We start from the raw sequence: 21,384 nt of genomic DNA on the forward strand, positions 1-21,384 counted from the left end.
CTGTGTGTGTGTGTCTGTGTGTGTGTCTGTGTGTGTGTCTGTCTGTCTGTCTGTGTGTGTGTCTGTCTGTCTGTGTGTCTGTCTGTGTGTGTCTGTCTGTGTGTCTGTGTGTGTCTGTCTGTGTGTGTGTCTGTGTGTGTGTCTGTGTGTGTGTGTCTGTGTGTGTGTGTGTCTGTCTGTGTGTGTGTGTCTGTGTGTGTGTGTGTCTGTGTGTGTGTCTGTGTGTGTGTCTGTCTGTGTGTGTGTGTCTGTGTGTGTGTCTGTGTGTGTGTCTGTGTGTGTGTCTCTCTCTGAGGTGTTTGTGTGTTTGATGTGGATAGTGCTTAAAATAAATTATTTGATAAATGCAACCACTGAGTCTGATGTTTTAAATGAAACATGATTCCATTTGGTTTCTCTTTTTACATATGTTAAATTTTTTTGTCCACAAGATGGTGGAGTTGAACATATTGCATCACTTGGCACTGACTCCTGTACCGGTACATTTGCCTGAAAGCCTCAGATGGTTCATGGGGCTTCATTTGGCCATCACTATTTCCAGGCCAAAAGAGTCCCCCGGGGAGCCGGAGCACCTTAAGAAGGCAGTCAACCATTTTGTTGGGAGGGGAGGAGCACAGATTTTAACTTTTTCTATTTAGTATTTTCAATTCGTAATCAAACACTGCTAATTTAAATAAAGATATATTTATGTAGTTAAATGTAATTGAATATGTTTTGGCACTGTTTTTGATAATTAACTTTTTAAATATTAAATGTAAACTTGTTGAACTTACCTGATCATCAAGTTGAGCTCACCCAATTAGAACAAGGTCTATAAAAGAAGTGAGCCTCACCTTTGTCAGGGGAAGGTGCTGTGTGAGCACAGATTACTGCCATGCCTGTTTTTAATCTTGTAACTTTTGTAAATATTGTTCTATTTTTTTGGTCTTGGATTTTGGAATAAATGCACTGGGGATCTGCATTGCAAATCGGCTCATCTCTACTCTGTTCCTCTTAAACGGCTAAAGTTGCTATCCAGGCTATTACAATTGTCTAAAGGAAGTGTGTTTTTTTATTATCATCATTGTGCCTTGGCCTGAAAAGCACTTTCCCCGGGAAGAACCAAGTGTGCAAAGGACGGACCACTCAGAACAAGATATAATGAACCAAACAGGATTCACACTTCTGTCCGGATGTTTTACACCACCTCAGAACCAGCCGCGGTCCTTGAGCACAAAGGACTGGAGCAGCCTGCCTGGACCTGTAGTCCACTGTGTATTCTCACTTTTCCTGCATGGATCCAGTGCGCAGAGGAACCTCTCGGATCGAGTACATAGTGCACCGGTCTTGCTCGCCTCTGTCTGGAACCAGAAAAGGCTGCGTGCTATAGTGCTCCTGTGTCTTTATCGATCACTGTTGCTCGAACTCAGAACTTCTGCTCTGGGCTGATGTACGGTGAGATGTGTACAAAGTTATAGGCTAAATGCTGCTGTTTTATGAGTTTATGAGTAAAACTGAACTGAACCAGGACTAAACCAGGACTAATCTTGCACTTGAGAGTGAGAGGGAGGACCCGAAGCCCACAGCAGGGTGTCTGCAAAGTGCAATCGGGAGATTGCTGCACTGATCCCTGTGGGGCGCGGAGCTCTGCACTGGTCCTTTCACCCGCGGTCAACCGATGGTCTACACGGACCCGTCCTGGTTCAGTCCTGGTTCAGTCCTGGTTCAGTCCTGGTTCAGTCCTGGTCTCTCATGTCTCAGGTCACTGTGGGACAGTAGTGCAGATATGAGTCTATGCAGGTTGTTTTCACCAATGTCAATAGCTCCCCTTTTGACATTTAAATTGTAGCTATTTTATATTTGTTCTTTTTTATATCTCATGTCAGGAGAAGTGAGTGGAGCGTATCCCTGCGTACCACGCCCACTACACCCCTGTCCATCTATAATATAATAATAAAATCCACTAGACAAATGATCAGGACGTGTGGTTAGATTTGAGTTCATTTGAATAATGATCCAGCTGTACTCTGAGGATTTGAATATTTCTGTTTGCTCTAATAAGAGAACAAAAGTCTGAAGGTTTGATACTAGGCCATAAAAACAAAGTATCTGAGTTAGCACTGTCCAGTAGAGATAAACTTTACAAAGGAGGTTATAGTATTACAGTAAAATACACTTGGGTAATATATTGTACAGTATATGGTTTGTCAAAAGTATGAAATACTTTAATAATGAATCTAACAGTGGTGAAGCATGCATTTCACACCTGGGCCTTCAGCAGTGTTGTGCATGAACGAGTTCAAAAAAACGCGTTCATTGAACGCAACACTTTTGTAAATCAAGAACTTGAACGTGAATTTGTTCAAATTATGTGTGATGAACGACGTACGTCACTGTTGGGTTCAGTTAAACGTCGGAATTTGTTTTCACCTGACGAGTGACGATCTGCTCGCACTTCACCTCGCGAAACCACAGCCGCGTGTCAACGTGAAGGCGACTCCACCGGCAGCTCAAGCGGAACGTACGGGCTCTTGTGTCTCTCAATGGGAAGTCTCGTTTAGCTGCTTGTATTTACCTTCTGTACAGGCTGACCACGGCAAACGCAAGGATTTCAAAAGTAAATTTCAAAGCACTAATGAACAGTGTATGTGGATCTGGGCTCTTTCACATGATCCACAACTGCCCAGGGAGCACAATGTGCTGATGGTAAATGCACAAATACAATAGATACATGCTCTCTGTGTACTTTGACGGGGATACGCGCCTACGCTCGTGTAGAGCGTCAAAAAATAGGATGGATCCTATTTTCTGAAATCTACACGCACAGGACGTGCTGCTCCGCGCGCGTATTATTTTACTTGGTACATATGTCAGTAACCGCGCGTCACAATGCTTTTTTAACCTGGATTGAAATGGTGGGTTTTTCGTTTTTCTTCATTCAAATTTGCTAAAATCACCGCGATATCAGCAGCGGTGAAACGCCGGAGGTGCGCCCGCGTAGACCGTGATCCTGAGCAAAAGGACCGACGCAGAAGTCCGCGCTCCACCGAGATAAACGCAGCTGACGCTCGATCGCACTCGGGGTTCTCTCAGGGGCGGTCCTAGATTCCAAGTTCTAGTCCAGGATTAGTCCTGGTTTGGTCCTGGTTTAGTCTTGGTTTAGTCCTGGTTTAGTCCTGGTTCAGTTCTGGTTTAGACCTGGTTTAGTCCTGGTTCAGTTCTGGTTTAGTCCTGGTTCAGTCCTGGTTCAATCTTGGTTTAGACCTGGTTCAATTCTGGTTCAGTCCTGGTTTAGTCTTGGTTTAGCCCTGGTTCAGTCCTGGTTCAGTCTGGTTTAGTCCTGGTTTAGACCTGGTTCAGTCCTGGTTCAGTCCTGGTTTAGCCTGGTTCAGTCCTGGTTCAGTCCTGGTTTAGTCCTGGTTTAGACCTGGTTCAGTCCATATACGGCGCAAAAGTTCAGCATCTTAACAGTTCTTTTGGTGAGAGTAAATTAAAAGTGCTGCAATAGTCATGTAATGTTTTATATTTTAAATACAGTAATATTGTAGTGTAACAAATGACTTTGAAATGACAGTAACAAGTCATAAGTAACACATTACAGTTTTAAAGTCACTTGTCCAACAGTGTATTTTGTAAAGTTGTTGTAAACTAGAAGTCAGTTTGAAAAATAAAAGCAGCCTTTCATTTACAGATCTCACCTAAATATAAAATGAACTGAACTTTGAACTAGTTCAAAATTAAAATTGTGAACTATGAACGTGAACTATTCACTTTGAACAAGTGTGAACTGAACTTTGAACTAGTTCATGAAAAGTGTGAACTTGCACAACACTGGCTTTCAGTAGTGCTCCGTCTGAAACAATCCACTCCTCAATAACTCATTTATGGTTATAAAAGCATCTTATTCTACAGAAACACAGAATAAAGAGCTGTGGAGCTTCCGTGCACGGAGCAGTGAGGAGAGGGGTGTGTGCAGTGCACGGAGAAAAAGTGAGGAGCACTGGAGCTAAACCAGGACTAAACCAGAACTAAACCAGGACTGTTTGTCAGAACAGGCCCGAAGGTGCGCCCGCGTAGACTGTCGGGTGACCGCAGACGAAAGGACCGTACCTGGGCCGGAGCTCTGCGGCGCACGGGGCTCAAAGCAGCTGTCGCCCGATTGCACTTTGTGGACACTCACTCTCTCTCACTCGAACTCAAATCCAAGATTAGTTCTGGTTTAGTCCTGATTTTGTCCCAGTCCATCCATTTTCTTCAGCTTATCCGGGGCCGGGTCACGGGGGTAGCAGTCTCAGCAGGGACTCTCAGACTTCCTTCACCCCAGACACGCCCTCCAGCTCCTCCGGGAGAACCCCAAGGCGTTCCCAGGCCAGCCCAGAGACATAGTCCCTCCAGCGTGTCCTGGGTCTTCCCCGGGGCCTCCTCATGGTGGGACATGCCTGGAACACCTCCTGAGGGAGGCGCCCAGGAGGCATCCACAAAAAGATGCCCGAGCATCAACTGGCTCCTCTCGACGTGGAGAAGCAGCAACTCTATTCCGAGCTCCTCCCATGTGACTGAGCTCCTCACTCTGTCTCGTCCTGTCGGTCACTACCCAGAGCTCATGACCATAGGTGATAGTAGGAAAAAAGACTGACGGTAAATCGAGAGCTTCGCCTTTCGGCTCAGTTCCCTCTTCACCACAACGGTCCGATACATCGACCGCATCACTGCAGACGCTGCACCGATCCACCTGTCAATCTCACGCTCCATCCTCCCCTCACTCGTGAACAAGACCCTGAGATACTTGAACTCCTCCACTTGAGGCAGGGACTCTCCACCCACCTGGAGAGGGCAAGACACCTTTTTCCGGTCGAGAACCATGGCCTCAGACTTAGAAGAGCTGATCTTCATCCCAGTCACTTCACACTGCCATAGCAGTGTCATAGCAGGTCCTGGCTTGATGGAGCCAACAGGACAACATCATCTGTGAACAGCAGAGATGAGATCCTGTGGTCCCCAAACCGGACCCCCTCTGGCCCCTGACTGCGCCTAGAAATTCTGTCCAATCAGCTGGTGTGAATCCGGTGACGTTGCTGTTTGCTGCTAAAGGCCATGGTCACACCAACTCAAAATCTGACTGATTGAAGCAACAGTTTCATGGACATTTATTTTGTGTTCGAATTCCTGCAGAACAGATTGTGAAGGCCTCAGGGACATTTCTTTGTCTTTGACTCTGCCAAGCAACAAATGATGGCTGAAATGTGATTGGTCAAATGTTTTAATATGAAAATGCATGTGTGGAAGCAGCACAAGCATCGAGAAAACTCTGAAAGGAAGAGGACAGACCATTTGGAATTATTTAATAATATATATAATAATATATATAATATATAATTAACATCAGTCTGTGATTCAGAGATTTTTTTAGGCCAGCAGAGAAGGACTTGCAGGCCCTGACGCCCCACCACTGGATACTAATCAATATTAAAACTAGTATAGAAACCAGATACTCATTTGAGCATGTACTACTAAAAGTAATACTTTGGTAGGTAATACTAAAAAAGCAGGTAAAACAAACAAAAAAAGTCACATTCACAAGACAAAAGTTAACTTTTCCAGAATAGATTTAGAATCACATTCTGTTTAAATAAAGACTGTTACAATGTACAATACTACTCAAGTAGGACAAGTGCCAGTGTCATCTTTCACTTGTCCAGGACATTTAGTCCCGTTTGAGCATCTTGTGGGTTTGAAAAACACAGCATTAAACTCAGCACTGCAGATTTCCACAGGGCTCTATATTTTCTATATATGCTGCCACTCGGTGCCATTTAAAAAAAAAACACAATACAGTCTTTCATTCCTACACTGATGACCTGCAAACACATTTGCATATAACTGTATTTACTTGTTGGCACAAATGATGTGCTTGCACATTAGCCCTGTACCTCCACTGACATTCTGGTTTAGTCCTGGTTTAGTCCTGGTTTAGTCCTGGTTCAGTCTTGGTTTAGTCCTGGTTCAGTCTTGGTTTAGTCCTGGTTCAGTCTTGGTTTAGTCCTGGTTCAGTCCTGGTTCAGTCTTGGTTTAGTCCTGGATTAGTCCTGGTCCATGTATTTTATAGTTTTTTGTCCTAGAAGAATGTTCGACAGAATGGCATTTAATTTAACTATCTCCATGGAGACAATCAAGCAAGGCACAATATACATCTGTACACACACACACACACGCACACCCCTGTACACACACATACACACACACACACACAATATACACCTGTACACACACACTTTAAGGAGAGTCCACAGACAGTATAAAGAAGTGGACTACAGTAGTGTGACGTCACCCACAGTGTTCAGCTCCAGCTCCAGATGAAGCTCATCGAGGCTGCAGTTATATGAGTCATTCTGGACCAATCTTATAAAACTGCTGCATATCACATTAGGTTTGTCCAGCAGCTGTGTCTAGTTTTGTATCATGTTTTGTATATTTATAGAGTTTAATTTTAGTTATGCATTTAATTGTTGTGTGGGAGCATGGATGACATAGACATGTGGGCAGAATGTTGCACAGAATCTTACGGGGGAGTGGGGGGGTTTGAATAGGGCCCCAGGAGAGTTGGCTAAAACACTTCAACATGCATGGATGACATCTAAAACCTCCTCATACATGTTGTAGATGAGGGAACAAGGTTATAACATGGGAGAAAGCTCCATTAAAGTTGATTTTGCATCACACCCTCTCTTGACTGATTCTGTGCATGGTCCCTGATGAATAAAGAATAAACGTACTCCCCACCACAGCATATCATAACAAAGAGCATGATCACATGTCTCACAGTCCATATAAGGGCATTAGCAGATGATGGGTCCTCGTCCTTGAGCCTGCCCTTATCTTAGTGTCTTTTACCTGTGGTAGATTTGTGACCTCTGGGGCCAGTTCTGATAAAGTACAGTATCTGTCCATTCAAATGAAGCTGAGCCGATAACAGCTCCTCCTAGAGGATATAAGAACTGTGCTCCAGTCTGCAGCCTGTGGACGACAGAACAGGAGACTCCTTAGAGGTGCTAGTTTATTCCTCGTTCAGTCCTGTGTGGTCTTGGTTTAGAGCTGGTTTAGTTTTGTTATAGTCCTGGTTCTGTCTTGGTGTACTCCTGGTTTTAGTCTTGGTTTAAACTTCCAGAGTTGAAGATGAGGTGTTCCTTGGTGCTTGTGTTGATTCTCGTCTGTCTCGCTCTGACCCAAGCTAGCCCCACCAAACCCAGTTCTTCTTCTCCACAAACTATTGACACCACAGAGATATGTACTCTGCACACAGACTTACAACTGGTCTGGTCCCAAAACCAGATATAAAAAATACATCTGGTTTTGTCCCTTCCCTGGGAGAGGCCATTATAACCCTATTGTTTTTCAGCTGAAGTTCGGGGACATCGTCTCAGTGCCCCTGTGTGGGGTCGCAAAACACTTTGCGATTTATGTGAGAAACGAAACAATTGAGGGCATTAGCAGAAACCTGGAGGACGACTTCTTTCACCGCCAAAAGCGTATGATCCAACCTGTAACACTACTGTACTCCCACAGACCAAACCTGTAACACGACTGTACTCCCACAGACCAAACCTGTAACACGACTGTACTCCACAGACCAAACCTGTAACACGACTGTACTCCCACAGACCAAACCTGTAACACGACTGTACTCCCACAGACCAAACCTGTAACACGACTGTACTCTCACAGACCAAACCTGTAACACGACTGTACTCTCACAGACCAAACCTGTAACACGACTGTACTCCCACAGACCAAACCTGTAACACGACTGTACTCTCACAGACCAAACCTGTAACACGACTGTACGGGGAGTGTATGGCCATCTGATGACCTGGCTGACTGAGAGATTACAGAGACATTACTGGTTTATCATGGTTTAGTCCTGGGCTAGACCTGGTTTAGACTGGTTTTAGACTTGACTCAGTCTTGGTTTAGTCCTGGGTTAAACCTGGGTCAGTCCTGGTTTAGTCCTAGTTTAGACCTGGTTTAGAGAGATTTTAGACATTACTGCCCCTGTAAATATGTTGCTTGTTTTCAGTTGGTCCAAGCGGCTGCGTGTTTAAAGGGATTCCAAATGGACGAATCGTAACGAAAGCGGTAACTTAAGATTTAAAACTGTGAATATTTTTGTCTCTGTTGGAGTTTTCACTGAGGTGTTTTCTGCAGACAAATTACGACCTTACAACTGAGAAAACCAGCAAAGAGGAGATAATTAAGAGAATTAAGGAGAAGGTGAAGGACTGTGGATCATAAACCTCTCAAAAACAACTGCGAGCACACGGTCACATACATACGGTTTGGACTGGGGCTCACGCTACAGGTACAGAACAAACACCTGTACAATATACACCTGTACACACACACACACACACCCCTGTACAATATACACCTGTACACACACACACACACACACCCCTGTACAATATACACCTGTACACACACACACACACACCCCTGTACAATATACACCTGTGAGGCCCCACACCGCCCCAGAATCACACCCTTGCCTCACAGCAAGAAGGTCCTGCCCGAAGGGAATGCCACTTACGATTCAAAAACTCTATTCGCACGGGATAAGTACAACCTGGGGACGTCTGGTAATCTCTGTGTTACTTGCAGCGTATGCGTACGGGATAAGCAAAGTCCGTAAATGATTCTATTTTACTAACATTGACACAGAGATTGAAAGAGAAAAGAATGCAGAAAGAAAAGAAGGAGATGCAGATTCGCTGTTGCTAACACTTCCTCTGGGAAAGAAGGTGCTGGATTGGTTTTCTTATTAAAGGGCCCAAATGACATTATCTCCTGATCTCTGTTCAAATGTAGTTTGCTCATTACAAATAGGCCTGAAGTTGTGTTTTGATTCATTCACATGTTTAACACACAGGGTCCTATCTGGTCCTGTGTGTTAAATATGGAGTTCTAAAGACTCCATGTTTAACATGGGCATGGGATGTTCAGTGATTTGCTAGAATTGTTAAAAAAATTAAAATAAAAAAAATAGTGCACTGAAAAACAAGGTGTAACCTGCTCAAGACTTTTTATTTAGAAATATATAAGGATGATAAATGCTTAACATTCTTAACATGTTCATGTGTGTGCGGGAGTCATCCAGATGCCCTCCCACAGCAGAGCACAGCCCCTTGCCCGCTCCCTGTATCAGCTCAGTTCTGCTCTATAATTTGGTTTGGTTTGGTCTGGATCTGTACAAAAGCTTCACATGAAGCTGTTTACAGCAATGTCCTAAAGTGTTTTTCTTACCCTGGTCTGCAGTTCTAATGCTGCAATGTCAGATTTCCTCACATCCTTGAGTACTTTCTGTTATCAGCTCCAGTTCATTTCCAAATTATTCCCATTGTACAGCTTTGGTTAATTTATAAAGTTGGTTGCCAGTAGGTAGACGATCATCAAACCCATAGACCTGACCAGGAGCATTTAACATTTAACATCAGCGAGAAGACTGAAATGTGAACTGATACACTAACACAAGAACAATCCAGGACATGTTTGTAGAGTCTAAACTACTGAGTGAGCAGCTTTTAAACAGAATAAGACCTCATGAAGACACAGGGAGGGCATCTGACACACAGGCTCTTCTCAGAACACGTTTGTAAAGTCTGAACTACAGAGTTAGCAGCTTTTACACATAAAACAAATAATAAAAAGGGCCGCTTCATTTTCATCATTGTAACAGTTTTAGATTTGGATTGGGATGTGATCTGATAAGGAGTGCTTGTTTTGTTTTGCAGGACGGGACTTGGGTCAGCGGGGTTAAGCATATTTGTACGGACGGGGTCAAAAACTGTAACATCTATGATGACATCGTCAAGAACGCCGAGGCCTGGGAACAGTGTGTTAAAAACAACAATAATGTTGTCCCCATCTGAACTCAGGATCCGTTGATAGTTTGCAGCTAATGCCATTAACCTTCCCTGGGGGTGTGATGCTAACTGTAGGCATGCTCTGTCTGAACTTTTATCTGATCTTTATTTGAACACAATCTGATTTAGAAAGAGTTTGTTTAAGTTGGAACTAAAACAGGTGAGAGCTTGTATGGAACACATAGGCCTGTCTCTATTGCAAAACACTGTCAAAACATTTTTAGATCATCTGAAAGCTCAAGAAAAAATACAAAATGGATTTATTTACAGATCTCCTGTTGTAGTTCAAAATGAGTCAGTTGTTTCTGGTCAGATTGTGTTAAAACAAAGCACAGATTTAAATCTAACTTGAGTAACAGAGCTTCAGACAGAGCAGTGCCTACAGTTAGCTTCACCCCCCTTTGAATGTTGATGACATCAGCTTTAAAGTATCAATAGGTCAGTCATATTTAACACAGATGTGGCAGACAAAATGAATATTGTTCAAATGTATGCATTTCTGGGAGGATCGGCTCTGGAGTCTGGTCACTGTTCACAGATCATCAGGTTCAGTATCTGTCAGGTGCAGATGTGTTCACCTGGTTTATGGTTCATGTCTGTAATTCCTGGGTCTATCCACATGAAACAAAAACTGGCACAAAGTTCAGAGTCTTCTCTGTCACGAGAAATAAACTAAAATCAAATGATTTTTTCACAACAGCTTCAGAAAGTGGAGTCATTATTCAACCCCAAAGACCAGAGTGTTTCATCTGAAAGGACTTTCAACTAAAAGATTAATATGACAAGTTTGTGGATCTGATCTCAAACACAGAATGAGAAGAATTAGTGAATCAGAAATTTGGAGATTTCTTTAAAAACTGTGAATTTCCCTTAGAGTTATATAGACCCCTGCTCCATCTGAAATACAACATCCCCAAATGACCAAGCAGCCGCACCTGACCAGAACCTGCAGCAACAAGTTCAATAAAATACAAGAGAAAAGCTGTGTTGTATGTTTTATTTTTACATCTGTAGTTTTGGCTTCGTTCTGCTTTAGACCTAGTTTAGTTTGTGAGTTGTGTAAAAATACTTGCTTAAAAATAATATAAATTTTTAACGCATTAACTCGAGACACTACAGTGAAGCAGGTGCACAGTAAAGTCTCTGCTTTGGTCCTGGTTCAATATTTTAGTTTGGACCCAGATCCGATCTGCTTCAGACCTGAGTCATTCTATAATTCAGTCCATGTTTCAGACCTGGTTTAGACCTGGTCCAGTGCCTGGTTCAGTCCCTGGTTCGGTGCCTAGTTCTGTGCCTAGTCCAGACATGGTCCTGTCCGTTTTTCAGTGCCTGGTCCAATCCATGGTACAGACCTGGTTCAGTCCGTGGGTCAGACTTGGTTCAGACCTGGTTGAGATCTGGACCAGTCCCTGGTTCAATGCCTGGTCCATTCCGTGGGTCAGACTTGGTCCAGACCTGGTTCAGTACTGGTTCAGACCTGGTCCAGTCCGTGGTCCAGTCCGTGGTCCAGTCCGTGGTCCAGTCCGTGGTCCAGTCCGTGGTCCAGTCCGTGGTCCAGTCCGTGGTCCTAGTCCTGGTTCCTGGTCCAGTCCGTGGTTCAGACCTGGTTCAGACCTGGTCCAGTCCGTGGTTCAGACCTGGTCCAGACCTGGTTTAGACCTGGTTTAGACCTGGTTTAGACCTGGTTCAAACCTGGTCCAGTCCATGGTTCAGGCCTGGTTCAGGCCTGGTTCAGTCCTGGTCCAGTCCATGGTTCAGTCCTGGTTCAGTCCTGGTGTTTCCCGGCACACACCCATGTCAGTGGTGGTGTTAGTTCCTTTGTCTCACAGACGGAGGTCCAGCTGCACTGACAGCAGTACGAGCGAACCCCACGACTCCTCCTCAGTTTGGCCTGAAGCTTGGAGCGCTCCGGCACGTTGTTCCTGAACACAGAGAAAAGTCACATCAGAATGTTTCCTCCTCAAAAACAGACTGGAGTTGTGTTTTGTTTCATTCACACATGTTTGAGTAAAGCTTTTTTATTAGTCTACATCTCCAAAGCTCAACATGTTCTGTTTCACCTTGTGATGTCACGAAGGGATAGTTTTCAAGTTAAGTTCTCGTGAAGGTGTATGGAGTTTAAAAACACAGTGGAGCACTTCCTGTATTACATCACAAGGTGGAACAGAGTACTTTCCATTCGCGAGTAAAACAAGGCTGAATCTGCAGGTTTGTGTGTTAAACATGTGAGTGAAACAAAACATAAGTCCAGGTCTGTTTGTGATGAGGAAACGACATTAGAACAGAACAGAAAATCGAGTCATCCAGGCCCCACTGTTGCTGAGCAGAGAGAAAAGAGGAGAGGAGAAAACAGGAGAGATTACACTGACAGAGAAAAGCTTTTTTAAAGATGGAAATACAAAGACAAAGTGTCTGGAAATCATTTAAAATTACAAAATAAAGAAGGGGACCAGCTGCCATTCCAGTAATACACAAAAACATATTAACCATTATTTTACACTCTTAAAGATGCACTAAGTAACTTTTCTGGTGGGGGGCACACCACTTGGTTGTCTCCATGTATATTAGTATATTAGGTTTTATGATTCTCCACAGTGTTTTTGCTGTAGAAATACCTTGATAAGCATCTGTGTGTTACAAGGACTGGTGATGGCACCTGACTGTCTCCATGGAGATAGAGAAGTTTAATGCTAGGGTGTGGAACAATATAGGTAAAATTATATACATATAATAAATATCTCAAACTGTACATTAACTTACTGATCTGACCTGTAACTAGTCCAGGTGGTGTCTATGCAAAGCAATAAAATCTGCACAGAGACAGAGACAAGCCGCTGATTGTGCTGGTGTGATGTTTTCTTTCACCTGAAGAAGAGGTAGTCGCAGCTCTGGTCCCACTCAAAGTCGTCAAACGCCAAAACGCCAAAGTCACATGACATACACCGCAACTGGTCACATGACCTGAGGACAGGAAGACCATCATTATTATTTGAAAATAATAAAGATTATTTTCAAATGATCTGCTGTTCATAAGTAACAAAAAGAAATACAAACATCTAATCAACTAAAAATATTCATTCTAATATCAATTTCAAGGTCCATGTAAATTATCACATGACTTTATTAGTGACAAATAAGTAGAAGATAGTAAATTATGGGGCTTACTGCAGTGTAGGATAGTCAGAAGTATCTAATGGATATTGTTTAGTATTGAAACTAAATACTTATTTGAGCAGGTATCGATACTGAAGAACATTGTGCCACATTTCAAATGAATGTAAAGTGCTACACAAATAAAGTTTGGTTGATTGATTGTATCAGAACAAGTAGAAGAGCACATAGACCAGTACACACACACGGACCAACATGAACCTACTGCACCACTGAGGATCATACACATATAAGACACATGGGAATAGAAAAGAAAGTTCTACCATTTCAATGTTTATTAATTGTCTAAAGCAAAGGTGTCAAACTGAAATTCACAGAGGCCAAAATTAAAAACTGGGAATAAGTTGTGGGCCAAACTAAATATTTATTAAAAAATTTCAACAACATCTGCATGTTTTCTCTTCTTTCGAGATATGCAATGTCTTTTCTTATTAAAATAAATGTTAATAATAATTGTACTTAAACATTAAAACAGAACAAGCATAATATAAAATAATAACAAAATTTGAAATAAATAATGTCTCTATAGTCTATCTGTAGCCGGCGGGCAGCTCTAATGCAGATTTGATATGATTCTGTGACCAGATTTGGCCCCCGGGCCTGAGTCTGACATGTCTGGTCTAAAGGAAGAGTCTTTTTTTTAATTATAATCACTGTATCAGAATCGGTATTTAGAATCGAGTCTAAACCTTAGTATCGTAATTGATGTATCATGACGACACTACAGCAGTGCCCTCTCACCTTCTGGATGTTGTGGTTCCGATTCCACTTTGGATGGAGCTGCCTCCAATAAAAACTGGACAGCATCTGGACCAGAGTCACAGAAATAAAAGGTAATAATATATAAGAGAACATAAAACATACACTACCAGTCAAAAGTTTGGATACACCCTCTCATTCAGTGTTTTTTTTTTCCTTCTTTTTTCTTTACTACAGCTACATTTTATATACACACAGAAGACAGAAAATATATGGAACAAAATGTATGGAATTATGTTTGCAAAGAAAAAAAAACAGTGAGTAACTTAAAATTATTCTTACATTATATCCAAATCCTCAAAGTATCCACCCTTTGCTTTGTGGAAAAATATTTAGTAGATTTATTTCTTTCCTACACAGTTCTATATATCTTTCTTCGTATATCTGATGTCTTCTGTGTGTATCTATAATCTAGAAAAGTAGTAAAAATTAAACACAAAAATTAAAAATTAAAAACAGAATGAAAAGTATGCCCAAACATTTAACTGGTAGCACATATGAGAAAACAATACAATATAAAACATTTATGATACAAAACAAATGCACTGCAATAAGAAACACACGTACTTTCTTCCCCTGGAGTGACTGGAGCATTTCTTCACAACAGCAGCGACTTTGGAGGACGGCTCTGTCTATTTAATGACATTAAATATTTAAAAAATCACTCTTTTCACCTCATCCGTTTTGTGGTAAAAATACATTGCGTGCAGTAAATATTTGTGTTCACTGACTGTTGTAGGAGTCAAAGCCCCACAGTCTTCCTCCAGTAGTTTGTCTATAAAGGCATCAAGATCGTCACTGGGGCTGCTCACTGGGACTTCACTCTTGGAACTAAAACAAAAGTCAAAAATGAGATCAGTGTAAAATGTCCTGTCAATCATCATATCACTGTCTTCCTATGACCTCTTGTATAAAGCTGAGATGTTATATTTTATTGCTTATTTTTCTATTTTACAGGGGTGGGTCTGTGGGGTAAGTTCTAAAATAAGTTTTTTCTTCTTCACACTCCTTTTCGAGAAATGTGTTTTTCTGTTGTTTACAATGTATACTGTATGTAGTATGTATATGATTATTGTTTCTCCCTTGGTACAAACTCGAAATTAAAAACAAATCAATCAATTAATGTTACTTTGATCTGTACATATACATTTATGTACTTATCCCTTACTGGACACAGCCTCTTGCTCTTTTTTGCTACTTATTTAGAATGTATTATTGTATGTATTTAGATGTATTATTACGTTTTATAGTTTTTACTCTTTGTTATTATATTATATTATGATGTGTGAGCTCCTGTGTCCAAATCATTTCCATTGTGGATCAGTAAAGTTTGTCTAAGTCTAAGGCTAAAATGTATAAAGCATTCAAGGTGTCGGTATATTATCTTTATCTGATACAAGAGCTTGTATACAGTGACATCATGATACTAACATTTCAAATTCAATTTTGATACTGCAAAATAGGCTTGATACTCAATACTGATTCTGATACCACGATGATAATAAAAAACACTCTTTATTTACACAATAAAATGTGATTTTCAACATTGAATAATAGTGTTATGGTCTTATATATGTGTGTAATCCTCAGTGGTCCAGGTAGGTTCATGTTGGTCCATGTGTGTATACTAGTCTATGTGCTCTTCTGCTTGTTCTGATACAGCTAAATATCATTCTAAAGACATTCAGGTGTACATTTGGTGTAAGTACTTTTAAAAATGCCCACTGAGGTCGAATAAACAGTAAATTCTAATATACAGAGCATAAGCAGGTTGCACCAGATAGTAGTTACAAAAATGACTAGTCAACAGAACAATCAGTGTTGGGAAGTAACAGATTGTATGTACCGGAGTTACGTAATCAGAGTACAAATTATGAGTAACTGTATTCAGTTACAGTTACTGTTTCAGTGAGTGGTAATTGGATTACAGTTATTTTGTTGAAATAAATGGATTACACGGTGGTATTTTCCTGTTTTCACATTTTGGGCTAAACCAGGACTAAAACCAGAAATAAACCAGGACTAAACTAGGACTAAACCAGATCTAAACCAGGACTAAAACCAGGACCAAAACCAGGTCTAAACCAGGTCTAAAAGCAGACTAAAACCAGGACTAAATTAGGACCAAAACCAGGACTAAAACCAGGACTAAACCAGGTCTAAAAGCAGGACTAAACCAGGACTAAACCAGGACTGAACCAGGACTAAACCAGGACTAAACTAGCACTAAAACCAGGACTAAACCAGGTCTAAACTAGGACTAAACCAGATCTAAACCAGGACTAAAACCAGGACCAAAACCAGGTCTAAACCAGGTCTAAAAGCAGGACTAAAACGGGACCAAAACCAGGACTAAAACCAGGAGTAAAACCAGGACTAAACCAGGTCTAAAAGCAGGACTAAACCAGGACTGAACCAGGACTAAACCAGGACTAAACTAGCACTAAAACCAGGACTAAACCAGGTCTAAAAGCAGGACTAAAACCAGGACTAAACTAGGACTAAACCAAGACTAAAACCAGGACTAAACCAGGTCTAAAACCAGGACTAAAACCAGGACTAAACTAGGACTAAAACCAGGACTAAACTAGGACTACTACCAGGTCTAAACCAGGTCTAAAAGCAGGACTAAAACCAGGCCTAAATTAGGACCAAAACCAGGACTAAAACCAGGAGTAAAACCAGGATTAAACCAGGTCTAAAAGCAGGACTTAAACTAGGACTAAAACCAGGACTAAAATCAGGACTAAACCAGGACTAAACTAGGACTAAAACCAGGACTAAATCAGGACTAAACCAGGTCTAAAAGCAGGACTAAAACCAGGACTAAACTAGTACTAAAATCTGGGCTAAAACCAGGACTAAACTAGGACTAAAACCAGGACCAAAACTAGGACTAAACCAGGTCTAAACCAGGTCTAAAAGCAGGACTAAATAGGACTAAACTAGGAGTAAAACCAGGTCTTAACAGTATGACACTTAACAATAGGTGAACATAATTGAAGGCAACACTGATCTCATGTAAAAATAATTTCTCTATCAATAATATTTTTAATTTGGTTAAGGAAAGACTGTTTTGTTTTTTTTTTCTTTTAGCACATAAAACATCTCTTGTTAAGATTTCCTCGTCTTTGCTTCTCTACAGTAAACAAAAGTCTGTTCATTGAGACTTGGGCTCAACAGACAATTTGAAGAGAACAAACAAGAATTTTCAAGATGTGGTTGGTACATTCATGTAGTTTTAAAAAGCATGACAATACAAGTAATCCAAAGTATCCAAATTACGTTACTCACTTTAAGTAATTTAAGTAAATTATGTTATAAACTACATTTTGGAGTGTGTAATCTGTAATCTGTAGGGGAATACATTTTAAAAGTCAAGACAACAATAAACGTTTACATAATTGCTAGAATCAAACTTTTAATTGTTGTATTTTAATTCAACAGCATTTACGCTTTTGTCAAATTCACCTGAGCTAAAAGTCTGCAGAACAAAAATTGTGGAAGTTGCAGATTCTTTCAGTTTGATAAGAGTTCTTCATACATGTTCTGTTAGTGTTAGCACTTCGGCTAACTTATCTTAGCACCATGTTTACCTTCTTTTTCTCTGTTCGTCTGCTTTCTTTTCGTGTTCTTGTCCTTTTCCTGCGGACACCGACACCTTCCCACAGAACTTCCGCTCCACTTCGTCCAGCAGCGTGTCCAGATCATCGCCCATTTTCACCAGTCTTACCCATTTACCGCGGACCTAGCATCACAGCTAACTAGCGTGCTACAGCTACAGCCGCAGAGTTTACCGTTGCTAAGTAACGTGTTCCAGAGAAGTGACACAAGAGGGCGCCGGAGGATAAACGACAAACTTACAGCTAAAATATGAAACAAACTAAATTATTATTATTATTATTATTATTATTATTATTATTATTATTAGTAGTAGTAGTAGTAGTATTATTATTATTATTATTATTATTATTATTATTATTATTATTATTATTATTATTATTATTATTATTATTGATCCATGGTACATCCATAGACCCTATATTAGTATTATTAGTATTATAAATAACAAAGGGGCGTTGATCAAAAATGCTAACTCCCCAGCATTAAAATGACAAAAGACCCCCAAGACAAAATACCCCCAAGTAATTAGATTAAATGTGGTCAATGTTAGAGTGGCCGGACGTTCCTTTATTCTGGACAGTCCCAGTTTTCCCAGCAAATTTATCCAAAACCAGTTTATACAATACAATCTATGGGTACGTCTCCTTTTCTGTTCCCTACTGTGGTCACCTGGCGCCCCCTGGAGGCTGCTGTGATGCTGTAGGACATAGAGGAAGGGCACTTTTAGCTTTTTCTACACAGTCTAATTTTGTTCTGTAAATTTAGTCCAGTTTATTTTAGACTATGGGCGGGCGCCATCATCTTTATTTCTCTATTTTAGTGTTTGTCTGTGTTCAGTGAGAGCCGTATTAGGATAATGTCATCACTTGTTGAAGCCGCAGTCAATAAACGTGATTTTACGAAAATTATTTGTTTCCATTATGACTAACATAAGGCATTTAAAAGAAACGCGGTTGTCTCGTTGTTAAACTTGACAAATTAAAATGGAAAAGTGTCGTTGTCGGCAGGATTCGAACCTGCGCGGGGAGACCCCAATGGATTTCTAGTCCATCGCCTTAACCACTCGGCCACGACAACTTATTCTATAATACGTATTGATGACATTTCTTAAAGGGACAGTACACAATTTAATAAAGCGCATGATCTATTTTGATGTTATTTAAGAAAGTATTACCGATAAATTAAAGGGGGCGTTCGAGTGACAGTTAAAATTTGAAAAATTAAAATTAGAAAAGGTTCGAAGACAAAATACCCCTTAGTAATCAGATCAAATGTGGTCAATGGGAGACCAGACGCCAGGTTGACCAGAGCCCTGTGTCCCCTGTCCCAGCAGATTTATACAAAACCACTGATTTGTCCAAAAGTTGTCATCTTTTTGGCAAATAATATCACATCTGCATCTTGTATTTATTTTTTCTTTTTCAATAAAAAAATGATATTTATATAAAGTATTTATATTTAAATAAATATATGACATATTTACTTTTGCCGCCAAATTTTTGTCACCTGACAAGAGATCAAACAGTGACAGTCAACACACGCACACAGAGTACTGTAGTAAAGGTTACTGTAGTGCAGAGTGTTGTAGTACAGAGTACTGTAGTGCAGTTAAGGACTGTAGTACAGTTCTTTTTTTGTTCAGTGTGAGGAGTGTGCAGTTTGTCTGATGTGACCTTTTCAACCTCAACACTTTGAACAAACAAGTATCAAATCTTAAAACCCAATACAACCCAGTATAATCTCTAATAATGCATATTGCAATATAAACATGTTCTGAAATGCACTGGAATCTTGGATTTGTTTAGTAAAACTCAGTCTTCTCTCAAATGTTGTGTGATCTAACAGAATCCTGCTGTGTGAACCAGATCATCTATTAGGACTTTATAGGAGTTTTGTAGGATTCTGATTTGAAAACAGCAACACTTATGTGGAGACAGTGCAAGAGGCTAGTAATACAGACTTTTTACACCTCATGTGGCTGCGGTGATGCTGCAGCACAGAGGAGGGACACTTTTAGCTCCCACAGAATCTGCTGACCCTCCTTGACCAGTCCTCCTATTAAACTGACCTGAGACCTTTGACCGAGACACAAAGGACACTGAGACACACTGCGGAAATGTTGAAGCAGTAAAACTTGAATTTCCCTCAGGATCATTAGAGCATCTCTCTCTCTCTTGACAGAAACATCACATTTTCCCTACAGACGTGTTTAAACGTGGAAACAGGAACACCCACTATGTAGTCAGTCACACCGATGACCAACAGAAACAGGAGACAGGTGTGAGGAGGCGTGTGTGGGTGCTGCACTGCGGAATGGAAATGAAAATGTTTTGTAAATTGAAAGAATCAAAAGTCTTGAGTTAGTATTTTTCATGAGGCAAAGTGAACTCCACACACAAAAGGGGTATCTGATCAAACTGTGGGTGTTTATCTGTTGTGAACACACACTTGTTTATGGTTTGGTGGCTGTGTGACTTCCTTCCTGTAAAAAAAAACAAAAAAAACAACTTATATAAGACACATTGCTTGTATTTGAGTATGATTTTTAAAGCTCCTATATTACACAAAACTGACTCTTGTGAGCTTTAAACCATCTTATAATGTTGCCTCATCAAAAACAGACCTGGAGTTGTGTTTGTTTCATTCACACATGCTTGAGTAACCCAAAATGCTCTGTTCCACCCTGTGATGTCATGGTAGTTTTCATGTTAACAGCTCCTGAATGGCAATTCCAGGGCGGAAATTATCCAAATTATTCTATTGTCTAGTGAAGCTGTGTGGAGTTTAAAAACACATTGAAGCACTTCCTGTTTTTACCACATGACAGAGTGGAACAGAGTGTTTTCTGTTTGAGAGAAGAACTCAGGGTTTGTGAGTTAAACATGCGTGAATGGAACAAAACACAACATTACACAACAGAACACAACATTATAACATGCTTTAAATGTCACAAGAGTCAGTTTTCACTAATACAGGAGCTTTAAACAAAGTTCATATTGCAATTATAATTTTGAGATGTGGCAAAGGAGAAAATCAGTTTGTTGACTGGACAAAAGTTTGTTTGGTCGAATACGTTTCTCAGCTCATCCAAACTGCTTATTCAGTTCTGGTCAAAATCCTGGTGTATACTTCCTTATATGTGTTTGTTGTGTCTTGTTTACAGTTTCTGTTTGTCAGCTTGGCCTATTGACCTGTACAGGGTGTGGGGTCATATTAGCAGAATCATTCAGGGCCATAATGGAGCTTCCACACCTCTGGACCTGACCTGGATACATCTGTTGTTCTCTTATTTGTTTTGATTTAGGTTTGAGGATGGAGTTGTAAATAGGAGATAGATGGTATCTGAGTCTCCATTTCTGTTTAGAGAAGGATTCTCTTTCCTAACAAAAATATCCTCTTTAACTCTCCTCTCAAACCAATTCTTTTCTCTGGCTCAGATCTGTACCTCACTGTCCGCAAAGGAGAGGCCCGAGGCTTTTAGGTGGAGATGCACAGCAGACTGAGGTCCTTTTAGGTGGAGATGTACAGCAGACTGAGGTCCTTTTAGGTGGAGATGCACAGCAGACTGAGGTCCTTTTAGGTGGAGATGTACAGCAGACTGAGGTCCTTTTAGGTGGAGATGTACAGCAGACTGAGGTCCTGTGTTGCTCTCTCGTCTGTGTTGGTTCATCCTCTTGTGAAGTGTCTGTTTTGTTTCTCCAGTGTGGTGTTCACTTCAGTCTTCACTACACTGAATGGGGTAGAGCACATTGTTTTGTTTGTGTCTCTGTGTTTTGTCTTTTGGTTGGACCAGTTTGTTTTAAAGTGTTTGTAGGTTTGAAATAAATCAGGATTTCATGTTGTCTGAAAATCCTCTGTAGTTTTTTAGAAACACCAGCCATGTAAGGAATAGTTGCCCCTTTTCTCCTGGGTTCTAATTCTCTGTGGTCTTGTT

At 40.8% G+C, this 21,384-nt stretch overlaps 1 protein-coding gene and 1 non-coding gene across 2 annotated transcripts; both read right to left on the reverse strand.

Moving 5' to 3' along the window:
• Nucleotides 1-11,473: 11,473 nt before the first annotated feature.
• Nucleotides 11,474-17,612, reverse strand: cfap418 (cilia and flagella associated protein 418). Its single transcript, XM_055163482.1, has 6 exons — nt 17,423-17,612; nt 14,558-14,657; nt 14,394-14,458; nt 13,809-13,874; nt 12,762-12,857; nt 11,474-11,818 (listed from the first exon to the last, which is right to left on the reverse strand). Exons 1-6 carry the CDS (start codon nt 17,542-17,544, stop codon nt 11,662-11,664), a joined length of 606 nt encoding a protein of 201 aa, XP_055019457.1. The 5' UTR covers nt 17,545-17,612; the 3' UTR covers nt 11,474-11,661.
• Nucleotides 17,613-18,445: 833 nt separating this feature from the next.
• Nucleotides 18,446-18,527, reverse strand: trnas-aga (transfer RNA serine (anticodon AGA)). The gene has a single exon. It is a non-coding gene; the product is annotated as a tRNA-Ser (tRNA).
• Between the last annotated feature and the right edge of the window lie 2,857 nt (nt 18,528-21,384).

Source organism: Boleophthalmus pectinirostris, unplaced genomic scaffold (assembly GCF_026225935.1).
Source record: "Boleophthalmus pectinirostris isolate CB_2022bp ecotype Guang Dong unplaced genomic scaffold, ASM2622593v1 HiC_scaffold_6, whole genome shotgun sequence".
In the NCBI taxonomy this organism is placed as follows: Eukaryota; Metazoa; Chordata; class Actinopteri; order Gobiiformes; family Gobiidae; genus Boleophthalmus; species Boleophthalmus pectinirostris.

Bases quoted from the DNA above. Each gene is read 5' to 3' on its own strand.
- cfap418 (XM_055163482.1), bottom strand. From the start codon at position 17,544: ATGGGCGATGATCTGGACACGCTGCTGGACGAAGTGGAGCGGAAGTTC. The intron at 14,459-14,557 runs GTCAGTGAACAC...GTCATTAAATAG, and splicing joins GGGCTTTGACTCCTACAACA to ACAGAGCCGTCCTCCAAAGT. The intron at 11,819-12,761 runs GTGAAAGAAAAC...CTCTGTGTTCAG, and splicing joins TGCGACTACCTCTTCTTCAG to GAACAACGTGCCGGAGCGCT.